General features: G+C 38.9%; 1 protein-coding gene across 4 annotated transcripts in view; it reads left to right on the top strand.

The window, feature by feature from the left end:
• LOC100492280 (prolyl 4-hydroxylase subunit alpha-1) overlaps positions 1-15,750 on the top strand; it is a 28,718-nt gene that overhangs the window by 1,516 nt on the left and 11,452 nt on the right. For all 4 annotated transcript variants that reach the window (XM_031905487.1, XM_004915788.4, XM_004915787.4 and 1 more), the window contains exons 2-8: positions 5,961-6,057; positions 6,434-6,530; positions 7,641-7,792; positions 8,425-8,562; positions 11,361-11,600; positions 13,597-13,784; positions 14,408-14,584. In XM_031905487.1, the coding sequence (XP_031761347.1) occupies positions 5,985-6,057; positions 6,434-6,530; positions 7,641-7,792; positions 8,425-8,562; positions 11,361-11,600; positions 13,597-13,784; positions 14,408-14,584 (1,065 nt within the window). In that variant the 5' untranslated portion in view covers positions 5,961-5,984. The remainder of the gene's footprint in view (positions 1-5,960; positions 6,058-6,433; positions 6,531-7,640; positions 7,793-8,424; positions 8,563-11,360; positions 11,601-13,596; positions 13,785-14,407; positions 14,585-15,750) is intronic.

Genomic DNA, 15,750 nt, shown 5'->3' with positions numbered 1-15,750 from the left:
GCCAAAATCTGATCACACAACTTGCTCTCAGCCTGTCATGCGTAGGCTTGTTACTTTTTGGAATAAAATGTTGGTCTTGCTGCTTCTGTAATGTACCTTCCTATTGCAACTGGGAAATACCAGCTAGGAGGAAACCCTAGCCACAGATGCTTGGATTGTTACTGAAGTGATCCTTCATGGGCCCTTCACCTGGTCATGAACTACAATGAGTATTGCCCCGTTTACTAACCTTTGTTACTTTTTGGTTAATATTCCACCTTAAGGCTTTTCAACTTAAGGCCTTTGGTGCAGAGGTGGCCCCCAGTCAGAGTATGTATGACTATTCATTTTAATACAATCTGATCAAAGAACATGTGGTTTGGCACATAATTGCTGCACAGCACTGCCCTAGCTGATGGGAGTTGCACCAGTATCCTATACCCTCCTTACTTCTGTACTTAGATTTATGATTCCTTCTTTAGTGTAAAGGGTTTCTTCTGATTGGCAGTTCTGTAATCCGGTAAATATTTGTTTAGTCTATCTCAGAGTTAAGTGCTAAGTGCAGTCGTATATTTGTTTTTGCTTTCCCTGTTCAAGGGGGTTCTAGAAGTCAGTAGAAATTTCTAGTCTGATCTCTCTTGTGTCATGTGGGAAAGGGGCTGTGTGCAGAGCTGAAATGAAGCTTGCCAGGAACTGTAGTAGAAGCAGCCCAGGGTTCTGCTGTATAGGAAGTCATAGAGAGGGGTTTGCTAGAATTTAAAACAAACCAGCAGTGTTTGAGCCAGTTAGATTTTAGGATGTGTTCCCCTTTTTGTACTGCGGAATGAGAGTGGATGAGAGTGGGGAATCTGAATGACATTCTCCGGCTGGGGGAGGGGAGCGTTCACTTAAATACGTGGCAGCACATTCCTAAACCAACCTACTGTATCTTATCCACTCCATGACTTCCCCAAACATGTTGTTTCCACTGCTGTTCTGATTTATAGCATGTACTTCTCTGCAAAAGTAATATAAACATAGCCCTCCAGATAGGCAGTGAGTTTTATTTATTTTGTTGCTAATATGACAATTATTCATTGAGGGGTTTTCCTTGCTTTTGTGTTTTTTAATAAAAGGGTTTTATAGAGCATAAAAAAAAATCATTGCATATGAGTATGCAGATTGGTTTCATTTCATATCTCATGTGCTCCCTCTTTTTTTTTTTTTTTAGCCAGAGCTTATAGCTTGTTGATACCTTATAAGGGTTAATAATAATCAGGGTGCTGTAAATAGTTTTTTTTTTTTTCCTGTACACATCAGTTTCCTTGTAAGACAAATATTTCATGTGGGGGTATAAATGTAACTCTGGTTGTTTGTATGGATAGATTAGAAGGGCAGTATAGGCTTGTCCTGAACATTTTTTTTTTTTTTTTAATATAAACAGGGAAGTTGAAATTAGTCCATGTCTGGACCTTGCGAGGCAGATTATTAGTGCACAGATTATCCCCCTGCACATTTGCTAACAAAACAGTCACAACAAAGGGGTGGGAGGAGGAATGGGTTGTGTATTGGTACCAAAATATGAAGCATCTTGTTTAGAGCAACACTTTGTTTAGCACAATAAGTCAGTGGCCTTTTTCAGTGCCTTGCAGTGGTACAAAATTCCTCTGAGTGGCTTTATTTTATACCTTATTACAACTGCCAATGTTGTGCTGGGACCTGTCACCAAATTGAATACCTCTCCTGCATGACTTCATCTATTTCCAGCCAGTCCAGTGTGCAGCAAAGGAGGGGGGAAGCAGGCCTGAGTTGTTCAGGGCATCTGTAAGCAGGCAAGGGAAGCAGCCCTGATGGAGAAGGGGGGTCGGGCCTGTTGGGGGTATCATTAGATGTTGGCCTGCCACTGGTAAGATGAATTGGAAAATGTCTAAATGGAGAGATATGCAACAATAAAGATATAAGTTTGTAGCCTCGCAGCCCAGTAGCTTAAGATTTAGACCCCCATTTAAAAGCAAGAAAGAGTAAGAAAGAAAAATAATTTAAAACCCATACAGTAGAACCCCCAATTTATATTTCCTAGGGGACAGCGTCAAAACGAGAACAGGAGAAAACGAAGGTACTTGCTGTCGGAAGTGTTTAATGCTACTGCTTACCAATTTAGCAGTATAAAACAACTGATACAAGTGCGGACTCACTTGTGTGTCTAGGGGTATGATGATAATCTTTAGGCTCGTAGTATTTATATAAAAATAGGTATATTCCTTGTTAAATGAACAAGATACAGCATAGACACAGTTAAAAATAGAATCAACATAAGATGTTGCAAGGCTGTCCCTCAATCCTGACTGTCTGCTAAGTCCAAACATCCAGGGTCTCTTATCCACCTTTTTCCTGTGAAAATCACACCTCAGAAAAGGAGGCTTTGATGTTTTACACTGCTGTTTACGCACAAACAAATTGCATGCAACCCCCTGACAATGTAAACTATGTACAATTCAATGACACAACTGCACAGTTATGTAGTGTACTCCTTGTGTTATATTACTTATATTATCAGATATAATATTATGACCCCCCCCCCCACACACTCCCTACACTTGCCTGTATGGGACCGCAAAAAAAGCAGCGTTACGGGAAAATTTTAAATCCAGGTACATAAAATTGTAGTTCTACTGTACAAAAATGATGGCCAACTGACAAGTTGCCAAGAATAGGACAGTCTATAATGGTAAATGTAAAGCTTTCAATAAATGCAATAATAAATAGCTGAAACTGTCAGATATTAATGAGCCTGCTCATTGATGGAATTCTAGAGGTTAATTGGGTTTAGGAAGAGGCTTTAGGATTGAGTGTTTGGGTTAAGACTCCAAAGCAACAGCACTTTTCACAGGTCTCTCAAAATTGGGAGAATTGACTAAAGGTAGCCATTCACACTGCAATCTACTTGTTTGTCAAGGTCGCCAAAATAGGTGAATCTTCTCCTGATATGCCCACCTACGGTGGCGTCGGACCGAGGACCACATCAAGGAGCCAATGCGATCCTCGATCTGAAGGAAAATCAAACCTTCCTGATCAAGATCTGGACAATTTTAGGCCAGATATCAGTTGGGGATGCTCATACACAGGCAGATAAGCTGCTGAATCGCCAGCTGAAATCTGCCTGTGTATGGCCCCCTTAAGCCTCACATGTGGCAGCAGCCTACGTATAAAGTGCCAAAACACTGCATTGCAATTGTTTGGTTACTACTATTACAACTACAGTTTGCAAGCACCTGTAATCTGCAATCCAAGACCTCTGCTCTGGACCCTTACATGGTCTTGCCAGGAACAGCCAGCTTTTCCTACACAGGGATGAATTGCATGTGGCTGAAAGATGTTGGGTTGGCAGTCAGTTCCCTCAAAACACTACTGGTGGCTAACACCTGTTTTAGGATAACTAGTTATATGGAATTCTTTGCCATTTATATGGTTGCTGCTGCTGAAGTTTGTTGAAAAGCATCCTGGCACAAGCAGGCAAGTTTGGCTGGGTGTCATGTGCAAATATGTGCTGCCTTTCCAAGGAAGCTTAATCATTTAACCCTGCTTTTGAATTGTTTCACAGCTTGTTGCTTTATAAAGATTTGACATGCTTTGTTAAAAACTAATATAGGCAGGATTGTCCAGAATGCTTGGGACTTGGAGCTTCTGTATAAGGGTTATTTTTTTATTTCTATAGTATTGGCAACTGAAGGCTACTAAAAACCTTTACAAGTGTAGAAAAAATGTAGTAGAATTGATTTGCTACCAGCATGGATTTATGCAATCTTAGTAGAATACAATGTTTTTTTTTATCTATCTGCTTACCTGTGCCTTTTATCCTTTTTCCATCTTGAATGGCTGCCCAACACAATGGCTACACAACAACTTATTTATAAAAACTATAGTGAAGCAAACACAACCGCTTTACCAGTTCAGGGTAACGGTATATTATATTTTAATTACTTTTAAAATGCTTTCATTTTTTAGTGTTACCTTTCCTTTAAATTAAACCCTTCCTCTATCTGATGTCTAACTCATTTTGATCCTCTTTCCACGATGACTCTTCAAAATGCAGAAGGATACCTACTAAGGGAGGGCACATGGAAAATGTAGTAGATATACCTTGGTAGAATTTAACACCAAATACTTCTTGGATTTCAGCATTTGAAAAAAAAAAAATTTCTTTTCATACTTCAATACCCTTGGGAGGCAGTTGCAAGCTTGTAGCTACATTGAATGACAGAGGACTGCAAAGACTTCTATTCATGAGCTTACTAAATGAAGGGCAGATATGCATTGCACTTTTCAGAGAAACCTGCTTTTTTGTTATATCACTTCCATAAAGAAGCCGAGCAGCTCCAGTGGGAAAGAAAAATACCAATTTTCCTGTCTTTTTGACTGTAATGTTAAAGGGTAGAATTGGTAATCTGCCAACTGAACATTTGCTTGGAAAGCATGAAGGTTGTGGGGGCATTCTCATTCATTCTGTTTAACTAGAAATGAAGGATTTTCTGACTAATGCTGACATGATGCCAGGGAGAAGAACTGAGAAGTGTTTGTCATTTTTGATCCAGTATAATTAACATCTACCTTGTTTTTTCTTTTTAACATTTTATCATCTCAACTGAAGCCTGAACCCTAATACTTAATTTATATATAATTCTAATATTAAATTATGTAGGCATTCAACCTTTTTCGGCAGGATTCCGATTCGGCTGAATCCACGTTCCTGGCCAAACCAAATCCGAATCCTAAAAATCATGTGACTTTCTCATGTAAACATGATGTTTAACCCTTATGTAGCCTAAATAGCACATGCTAATTCAGATTCAGTTTGGTATTCAGCCAAATCTTTTATGAAGGATTCAGGGTTCGTCCGAATCCGAAAAAAGTTGATTCCATCCATCCCTAATGTAATGCTAAAACAATGGGGCAGATTCATCAAAGTACAAGTGGGTAAAATTTGGATTAGATACGATAATTTCTGATGACCGGAAATGTCACAAAAATGCTTGTGAAAAAAAGTGCAATAGTCACGATAATATCGTATTGGCGATCCGAAAGTCACAAAATGTTCGTATCTGAACAATCGTAAACGGCGGGAAATCGTTTCTGACTTTGATCCTTCTGTGCATGATTTTAGAAGCCTCCCATAGGACTCAGTGGCACTCTGCAGCTCCAACCTGGCCCAAGGAAAGTCACGATACCGAAGCTTGAATGAATCCGAAACTTTCGTACTCGTTGCGACAAAACTTACACGACAAAATCGTATTTGTACGAAAAAGTCATGCAAAATTAGAAAAAAATATAAATTAGAAAAAATACGATTTTTTTTGTATTTACTTTGATAAATGTGCCCCTAAGTGTGCAACAACCATTTACTATAAAGCAGTTCCCTTGCACTTTAGGGTCAGGTTATGCGCTTCAGGTATATTTTGGGATATACTAGTTACCTAGTTGTAAGAAAGATTAGTGATAAGTGATAAAAAGAAAAAGATTCAGTAATTACTGTTTCGATTCTTGATAGGTGCTGGATGGGCAATGCACCGTATATTTTAATTTAGGGACCATGTCATTGGACACAGTCAGCAGAAGATAGTGTATGGGCACAATTCTTCTCTTGCTTGTGTTTTCAATCTGTTGCTGTCTACCTGTATATTTAATGTGATGGATCAATATATACAATAAGAATGTATATGTGGGAGCAATAAATCCCTGTTTAAATGCATGATCCAGAATTTTTTTTTTTTTTTAGAATTAAAATTGGTCAATCCAAAAGGTTGGTCACCATTAAATGCTTTTGAATTAATTGGTCAACTCCTAAAATTCATTCAGAGGGCTAATGTTTTGTTTTACAGATAATGAAATTAAATACATAGCTCTATAATCTATGATCTAATCTATATATGAAATAAATATACTAATGTTTCTATGCACTATATATTATTTGTTTACTTATATAATATTTTGATCTTTCTCCACAGTTTCCCAGTTCATCACTCTGCACAATGAAAATTCACCTAGTATTGCCCCTCTTGGGGCTTTTCTCTTGTGCACACGCAGACTTCTTCACCTCAATTGGTAGGTTCTGGGTTATATGTTGATTTACATAGCCAGCCGCTCGCTTGGCAGTCAGGCAGCCAAAGTATTTATTTGAGAATTCCAGTGATGCAACTTGTCTGCTGTACGTTATACATTATACTTTTTTTTTACTTTTTCCAAAATATAATGTAGTTGTGCTGTTTTTACAGCGTATTCCATAGATATGGGGTGGGGGGGGGAGGGAGAAGACACTGAACATATTCTGCACATTTCTGGATGCAAAATGTCAGTTTTGGTCCTTTATCTGTCTGCAACAAAACTGGACCTTTTTTTTTTTTTTTTTTTTTCCCCCCCCTCTGTATTCTCTGTGACAGAAAGGGTTATAATATTTAATAATTTTGTTTTCAAATTCTAGGTCACATGACAGATTTGCTAAACACAGAAAAGGACTTGGTTACGTCACTGAAAGATTATATTAAGGCAGAGGAGCAGAAATTGGCACAGATCAAAAAGTGAGTAAATGCCATCAGTGTTTTATGCAAGAAGAAGTTCCTTTCATACCAGTTAGGGCACAGTCGGGGCAAATAGAAGCAGACATTTGTATCATTAAGTTCCATGACTCTGTAAGATGTCTAGGTATTTAATTATAACTATACAGTGTGCTCATTTTCTAAAAATGCTCTAGCACTTTCAGACTGGTGTGATGTTTACAGTGCGCGTGGAATGAATACATTCAGAAGTCAAGCCAAAATTAAGTCTAAAGGAAATATATAAACTGCTTTATTTGGAAGTTACTTAGAAGTATGTTAAATTTCCCAAATGTATTCAGAACTGTATGTTGTGTTAGATCAGAACTGGAGGATAATGTATTTGGTCATTTATGATATGATAACATGATGAAGGCTCTGGGCCATAAAATGTTATGGTAATCTGGCCTGAAATATGTTACATATAGGATAACTGACTCAAAACTTTGACATTGTTAAAGTGATCAGGAAGTCCTTTTCATAAGGCTACAGCCACACAGCCTGCACTAAACCAACATTCCAGTCTGATTTTGCTTTATTGTGTGTCTGCACTCAGATGCTGTGTCAACTTGGTGCAGATACAGAGGGGATTTCACACTTGTGTGGTTTGGCGCCAAATCTGTGTCTGCACCTAAGTGTTCGCTTTAGAAACACTGGCTAACTCAGCATCTCTGGGTGCAGACACACCATAAACCAAGTTGCAGTGGCCTAAGCATTACAGAGGGTGAAAAATACATTGTCTCAGCTCAGCCTGAAAAAGTTGTGTGCACCTGGGCCCATGTGACCCTAATTATACCACTATTTCTAAGTAAGCAAAACACAAGGGGCTTATTTGTTCTTACTCTTCTTACTTGTTATCCGGTTTGTACAAAACAGTTTAATTTGTCATTTTATTTAAAGCTATGCAAGTCCTTATTTTTATTTAAAAAAAAAAAAAAAAAACTGTGCCAAACGTTTTGCAAAAGGTCATGGGCTGATTTACAACAGTGCTAAACTGCAATACTACAGTTACTTATAGCAACCAGTCAAAACTTTGCCTTCATTTTCATTATCTTTTTCTATCCTGTTCAAAGTTAATTACTGTTATCTCTCCAGATGGGCAGATAAATTAGATCATCTGACAGACACTGCAACAAAGGACCCAGAGGGATTCTTGGGACATCCAGTGAATGCCTTCAAGCTGATGAAGAGGCTCAACACAGAATGGGTTAAATTAGAGAATTTGATACTTAAAGATATATCTGATGGTAAGGCATCTTCTAGCTGTATCATTAGGGTAATATGCTAAATATGAAATATTGTTTAGGGCTTCACTTTACATCATAAGGCTTCTTTTTGTGCCCATAAGGAGGTTCAGCAGCATTACTTGTGTGTGTGTGTGTGTGTGTGTATATATATGTGTGTGTGTGTGTGTGTGTGCTTTTGGTTGTTCACAATTTGACTATAGCTCATTCCCACTGTTTTAGTTGTCGTTTTTTCTTCATTTTATATGCAATATGTAATATTTACTAGCTGCTGTTGGAAATGTGGTGTTTTAAGCTCTTTTGTAATTTTGGCTGACCAAGCCAATATTTCTCCAGTTTGTGTATGTTCGAACAGTGTGAAATCTCCAAAATAATGTGACTGGGAATGATTCCCTGTCTGTTGTGTGCAGTTTGGGTGGATCAGTCTAATGAAAATCCTGTTGGTGAATGTCTTCCCTCAGATCATGCTGGGAAAGCCAGCAAGTGGCAGGGCTTAACATTGGGAATGAAATGTTTCATATTAAAAAAAAAAAAAAAGCAGCAACCCCATTTGTGTGTTTTTTTTCAGTGTTTCTATGCTTGTGTTGAGTGAAGCTTAGCGCATAATAAATATTGTGTTCCTTTTGTGTTTCTAGGATTTATCTCTAACTTAACTATTCAGCGCCAGTATTTCCCGAATGATGAGGACCAGACTGGTGCTGCCAAAGCTCTACTTCGTTTGCAGGACACTTATAACCTTGACACAGATACTATCTCTAAGGGAAACCTTCCAGGTAATAAAACCTGTTTTGATAACAGACCTGGTCCTTGACATACCATACATATTTAAACAAGAGATCCAGTCATTTGTCATCCTGTGGTTGCTCTTCATCTGATATTCCAAATCCTATTTAAAGGACCAGAAACCATATACTGCAAATGTTACATGGATATTTGAATATAATGTACTATCCCTTTTCACTTGTGCAAAATAATTTGCCAGAAACAATGCAACCTGCCATTCTGGGCTTTGTAGGGCTCAGAGACCACAATTGTATCCCATATAACAGAGACCTACTGTATTCTGAAAAGCTTGATCAAGAGGAAAAAATCATTTCAGAAGAGCAGTGTTGTTTGTAAGGAGTATTAATACAGGCTTTGTTATCTGGAGTGCTGGGGACCAGGGATAAGGGATCTTCGGTTATGTGGCTCACCATACCTTTAAGTTTTCTAAAATTAATCGAAACATTAAATGAACCCAGTAGGATTGTTTTGCTTAGTTCAGATGAAGTACAAGGTACTGTTTTAATATTGCAGAGAATTTGTTTTTAAAAATTAAAATAATTTGCTTTAAATGGACGGGGAGCATGCTCTTACTGTAATTCAGAGATTTTTGGGAGAAAAGTGTTTCTGGATAAGGGATCCCATAACTGCATAATCTGGACATACACAAAGTGAATGTATTTATATAATGTTCTGAATTATGAGTAGAAATAAGTATTGGAAAGAAATTTAAAAAATTAAATGTAAAAGTTATTACTCTAAAGCCAAAGATTCTGATATGTACCTTATAAATGAATCAAATAACTGAAATGATGCCCCTTAACAACCCTGTGCTGATAAGGACTAATTATGTTAAAGGGAAACAAGTTCTGCATCTTCCTTGTTCATATGAAGTTGCTGTCACTAGGGGATCTAAGCCTAATGGAGCATGGTGCATTTCATGATGTTTTGTCTCTGTATCTTTTCTCTGCTTACTGCACAAGAAACAAGATAATGGATCGAAAGTGCTTGTCTCCTTTAAAGGAGTAGAAAAGGCTAATAAAGAGTTAATCTCAAGCTGCAGGCATACTTTCAGTTGTCTCAATAGTTCCCTTAAGTCTCCCCAAATTTCACCTGTTCAGAAGGATCAGAAGCCAAACAGGAAGAAAAAGCGCTGAGCTGTGTAAAGAAAGTTCCCATAATGCCTCACTTCTGCACAGACACCCAGACCAAGTGAACATGCTCCGTTAGTAAGACTATGAGTCAGCTTCCCGCTGATTGGTTCAGATCCACATTCCTAAGGGGGGGAGCAGGAGAGAGGTGACAGCAGAAAGCTGCGTGTCTGTAGCACAGGAATTACCGACACAAGAAATCTTTTCACAGAGAAGTCAGTACAGCGTTTCTGTGAGTGCTTATGGCTGTATTTACATCGACCTTTCTGTTAAAGCTTACTTAGTTTTTACCTTTCTTTCTCCTTTAAGCAATTATCACCTGTGGGCACTGTAAGCTCGACTGACAGCACACAAAAAGATTAGTTGCCACAATTCATTTCCTCTAGTAGTGGCAAATAATCTCCTCTGCTTTCCTACCTTCGGAGTAACCACAATAATTTCTAATGTGCAAAAATTCTTTTCTTGGTCATATGAAAATAACATGGTTGCGATCCGAACGTCACAAAATTTTCGTATCCGAACGATCGTAAACGACGCGAACCCCTTTCTGGCTTTGAGCCTTCCATAGGACTAAATGGCACTCTACAGCTCCAACCTGCCCAAAAGAAAGTCACAATACCAAAGCTTGAATGAATTCCAAAATGGTCGTAGTAGACTTTTTTATGGAATTTAACGAAAACCACGAAAAAGTCATATTATTTTAACAATATTATTGTATTATTATTGTATTAAAAGTTCTAACAATTAGAAAAAATACGATTTTTTTTTTTTTTTTTCTCATTTGTGGTCAATCGTGCTTTAATGAATGGGCCCCTAAGGGGCTGATTTACTAACCCACGAATCCGAATCCGAATTGGAAAAATTCCGATTGGAAAACGAATATTTTGTGACTTTTTCATATTTTTTGCGATTTTTTTCGCCGCCGTTACGACTTTTCGTAAATTGACGCGACTTTTTCGTAACCATTACGACTCACGCGAAAAGTCGCGACTTTTTCGTAGCCGTTACGATTTGCTCGTATCTTGTTGCGACTTTTTCGGATTGATCGCTCGTAAGCGGCGGGCGAAACATTCAGACTTAGCATGATTTTGGAAGCCTCCCATAGGACTCAATGGCACTCTGCAGCTCCAACCTGGCCCAAGAAAAGTCACCATACTGAAGCTTGAATGAATCCGAAACTTTCGTACTCGGCGCGAAAGCTGCGAGAAAGTCGCGACTTTTCGTGCAAGTCATAGTGCTACGAGAAAGTTGCGACATTTTGCGAAACATTCGTAATGGCTACGAAAAAGTCGCTACAATTTCCGGAAAAATCGCAAAATACCGATCATTATGAAAAAAACGCATTCGGCCGCCTTCGGACCGTTCGTGGATTAGTAAATGTAAAAGTGTAGCTTTGGCTTTCCAAAGTCACCTGAAGATTCCTCCCAAGGCACCTAAAAGCTAGGCTGTTAAATCAGTTCTGTTTTACATCATACCCTTTACATCACCAGTATCTGGAAAAATTCAGACTGGTAATTAATCACTCTTAATGTGTTTGTCAAGTGCAGCCCAGATAACAGCTATTTTGGTTCTTGATATTTTATTTTTAGTGTGAGTAAGATTTTACTTTTAGGATTTGTCTCGGTGAACCTGTCTTTTTATTATTTTACTTTCTATAGGTGTTAAGCACAAAACATCATTAACAGCTGAAGACTGTTTTGATTTGGGTAAAACTGCTTACACAGATGCTGACTACTACCACACTGAGCTATGGATGGAGCAAGCTTTGAGCCAGTTGGATGCAGGAGAAGAGTCTTCTCTTGACAAGGTCATGGTCCTAGATTATCTTAGTTATGCTGTGTACCAACAAGGGGACTTGGACAAAGCGCTGACCCTAACCAAACTGTTACTAGAGCTGGGTAAGATTTCACGATGGAGTATTTTTAATTTATATTTCATATTAACCCTATCCAGTGAAATTTATATCATGCCTTTTTCTTTGCCACGCCACATCTACCAACCCCCAGCTGGTTTGGTTTAGGGCTCTTACAGATTTTCCTATGCTCCCCTGTGGTTGATTTGTCATGGGTTCTACCACAGGGGACTGCTTGAGTTAACTGTAGTTGTTACTCTGCCTCAGATAAGTGCCAAATGCAGGTAGGATTCATCAGATTGTATTTCAACTGTGTGTGATGCTTCCCTGCCACAGAATGAAAACAAATTCTGTGATATATCTAAGGGTGAAGAAATGCACCCTATTCTTAATATATTTTGTCTGCCTAATATTCCCCTTAAAGTGATACTGAGGCTGATGCCACACGAGGCGTAGGGCTGAAATTTTCGGCAAGCGGAAAAACGCTTGCCGAAAATTCAGCCCTACGCCTGCTACTTGTGCCTGCACCCGAATGAATGGCATATGCTCGGGTGCAGGCACATGTAGCCGATATACGCATGAAAACGCAAGAATTTGCATTCTCTCGTGTTTTCGTGCGTATATCGGCTACATGTGCCTGCACCCGAGCGTATCCCATTCATTCGGGTGCAGGCACAAGTAGCAGGCGTAGGGCTGAATTTTCGGCAAGCGTTTTTCCGCTTGCCGAAAATTTCAGCCCTACGCCTCGTGTGGCATCAGCCTGACACAGAAAAATACTTTACAAAGTATGAATGTTTATAAAAAGTAACCTATAGGTCATGTTGATGATTTTTCCCAAGCAACCCTTACTTGTGTAAGTACTTGAAGTTTCAAACCTGTTTTGCCAACCTGACTGTCCCTTCTCAACCTGTCAGTTATAGCTTCTGACTCCTGCTGCACAAATATGGCAGCCCCCTCATGAAGGAACCTGGTATCTGATAGGGAATTTAAAAGCATCAGGAAATACTTTTATGGCCAAATGATACAGCTCATGCAAAAACAATGTTATAATATATGTATATTTTTTAAAAAGTTTAATTTTAGATGTCAGTATCTTTTTAAGGTGGCCATGTACAGGCAGATTTAAGATGCTAATTTGAGTCCTTCAGACAGATTTGGCAGCTTATCTGCCCGTGTATGGGGACCCGACCGATATCTGGCCTAAAATTGACCAAATGACAATTGGACAGGTTTGATTTTCCTGTTTTCCTGGAAGGATCCTATTTCCATTGTTGTAATTTAATTGTTTGACCCCAGACCAGATTATTCCATTGTCGCCCATTTTATGTGGGCATATCAGTGGAAAGATTTGATTGTTTAGTGACCTCGCCAAACTAGTAAATCTTATAATGTATGGCCATTTTTACTGCTTTCTGTGCAGTATCTGTCTGATTGGCAAAGATTTAGCTTTTTGTCGGCAGTGAAGAAATGTAATGTATGTTATAGGTTTTTCTCTCTTGATCCATGATACTGTAGAGTGTCTTCGGGGAAGGTGCAATCTTTTACTTTTATTTGTTCTCACATGAGGAATGTGTCTAATAATATGCCCAACACCTTAAAGAGTTAGTTTACCTTTAACTTACTTTTAGAATGATGTTGACAATTAGCAGTTGGTCTTCATATTCTGTGAATAATTTGTTTATTTTATTTAAATCTCTCCCCAGTTTGTATTTTTAGCAAAGCGAAAAATTAAAAAAAAAAACAAAACATGAAAACCAACTGAAAAGTGTTGCCTAGTGTATAATATTCTGTTAACATACTTCAATTTACCTGCAACTTGAAGAATACTTTTAAAGATAGCCATACACATAAAGCTCACTTGATTCAACAAAAGTCTCCAAATGCCTCTATAAAATCATCACATTAAGTGATCGCTTGGACTCCAAGATCACCATCACCATCAATATCTCTAAAAAATGATGACATAATGTATTCTAAGGGACTTGTTAAATTGAGTGTAATCCTCCTCCTTTCAGCTTTTGTCTTTTTCTTTCAATTAACAGATCCTGAGCATCAAAGAGGGAATGGGAATCTGAGATACTTTGAATATATCATGTCAAAAGAAAGTAATAAATCTAGCTCTAGCCCTTCCGAGGGTGCAGAACTCGGAACAAGGAAAGGTCGGCCCAAAGATCACCTTCCTGAGAGACAGAAATATGAGAAGCTGTGTCGTGGAGAGGGTGTCAAAATGGTATTAGCTGTGTATATTTATGATGTGTGTCTTAATGACCAGTGTTCTTTGTTACTACAGTAGTAGTAACTATAAAGGAGAAGAAAATTTAAAATCACTGCCAAATGTTTGGCACCCGTGAGTGATTATAACCACTTACCTGAAACCCCAAGCTAGTGATTCTCTTAGCTGAAAACTTAGATGGCCCAGGGCCAACACATCAGTAGAGTGAAAAGGTCCGCTTTTTGCTTAATTTTCAGCTTTTCATTTTACTGCGCATGCACACCCAGAGCAGACATGAAAGAACAGAACTCTGTGTTGCTAACATAGAAGTTCCCCAGGCTTGTGCAGCTTTCTGCTAACAGGAGCACTGGCCAGGGTATCAGGTAAGCGATTATAATGGAGTGGGGTGCTAACATTTTGCACCCCCCTGTGATTAAACTTTCCTTCTATAATGTACTAGTAGGATTTCACACAAAACGGATAGGGTAAAAGTTACACTTATCCTAAGCAAAAAGTGGCCTAGGGTGTTGCTAATAAAAATAGCATGCATAAATGCTTATCTTCAGATATTTGTGAAGATAGGAAAGGGATATATGATTTGTCATTGCTTCTAATATTTTGTCCTTTGCATTCTTTTTCAGACTTCCCGCAGACAAAAGAGACTTTTCTGCCGGTATTTTGATGGTAACAAAGATCCATTGCTCATCCTGTCTCCCACAAAGCAAGAAGATGAATGGGACAAGCCACGCATTGTGCGCTACCATGATATTATTTCTGATGAGGAGATTTCAAAGGTTAAGGAGTTAGCAAAGCCAAGAGTGAGTGTTTCCCTTATGCTTTTGTGTATCAGCTTTACAACTTGAGCAGCAGTATAACGCTGTATGTCTGTAATAGTTGCTATTAGTGCTGGGCGGTATACCGGTATATACCGAACACCGTTTTTTTAAAAAAAATGATAAAAATTTTTAACTGGCCAGGCAGCCGCAGGCACCCCCGACAGCTCACAGAGCCTCCTGGCAATTTTTCTTACTATTTCCGGGTTGTGCGCGCTGACGTTACGTGCGCGCTGACGTCACGCGCGCAACCCGGAAATAGTAAGAAAAATTGCCAGGAGGCTCTGTGAGCTGTCGGGGGTGCCTGCGGCTGCCTGGCCAGTAAGTTATATTTATGTGAAGGGGATGGGGGGGTGTTTGGGGTGGTCACCTAATCATGCATGGGGAAAAAAAAATACCGTCAAATACCGTGATACCGATATAATAAAAAAAATACTGTGATATAAATTTTTGGTCATACCGCCCAGCACTAGTTGCTATTGTCGTTTGCATCTCAAGTAATAATTGCATGTGCATCTAGTAAATCTATTCAGCTGGGATGTCCTCTGTGACCCCAGTGTGAAAGTGTAAAACTCATGTTTGTTATTGCTATCCTACTTGGATACACATCAGCTTGCAGAACCAAAGAAGGTCTTGTTTTGCCTCTGATCCTGTTTATTTATTATTTTTATTATTAATATGTTTAATATATGTTTGCAGAGAAGATTGCATAAGGCTTTTATTTTTATGTCTTGTAATACTGATGAGAGGTATGTTCCTTATTTGTGTTTGGATGCCAGTAAGTAACCATTATCTGCTTTGTTGCAATTCTGTATTTTTACTTTAGGGCAGTGGCAGACAGGAAGATTAGTTGCCCCGCGACAAATCTTCGTTACCGCAGACAACTAATCTCCCCACAATGCCATCCCACCGACAAGAATGTAAAGCGCCGGTGGGATGGCATACGCGTCCCTACGATTTGCCAAAGTCGCCTTGAGAGGTAACTTCAGGCAACTTCGTAGCATAGCAATGTGTATGCCATCCCACTGGTGCTTTACATTCTTGCCGGTGGGATGGCATTGTGGGGAGATTAGCTGCCTGCGGTAACGAAGATTTGTTGTGGGGCCACTAATCTCCCTGTCTGCCACTGCCCTTAAGAGGGATTCTGATTG

This window comes from Xenopus tropicalis, chromosome 7, assembly GCF_000004195.4.
Source record: "Xenopus tropicalis strain Nigerian chromosome 7, UCB_Xtro_10.0, whole genome shotgun sequence".
Classification (NCBI taxonomy): Eukaryota; Metazoa; Chordata; class Amphibia; order Anura; family Pipidae; genus Xenopus; species Xenopus tropicalis.
This window is presented reverse-complemented; position numbering and strand designations above follow the sequence as displayed.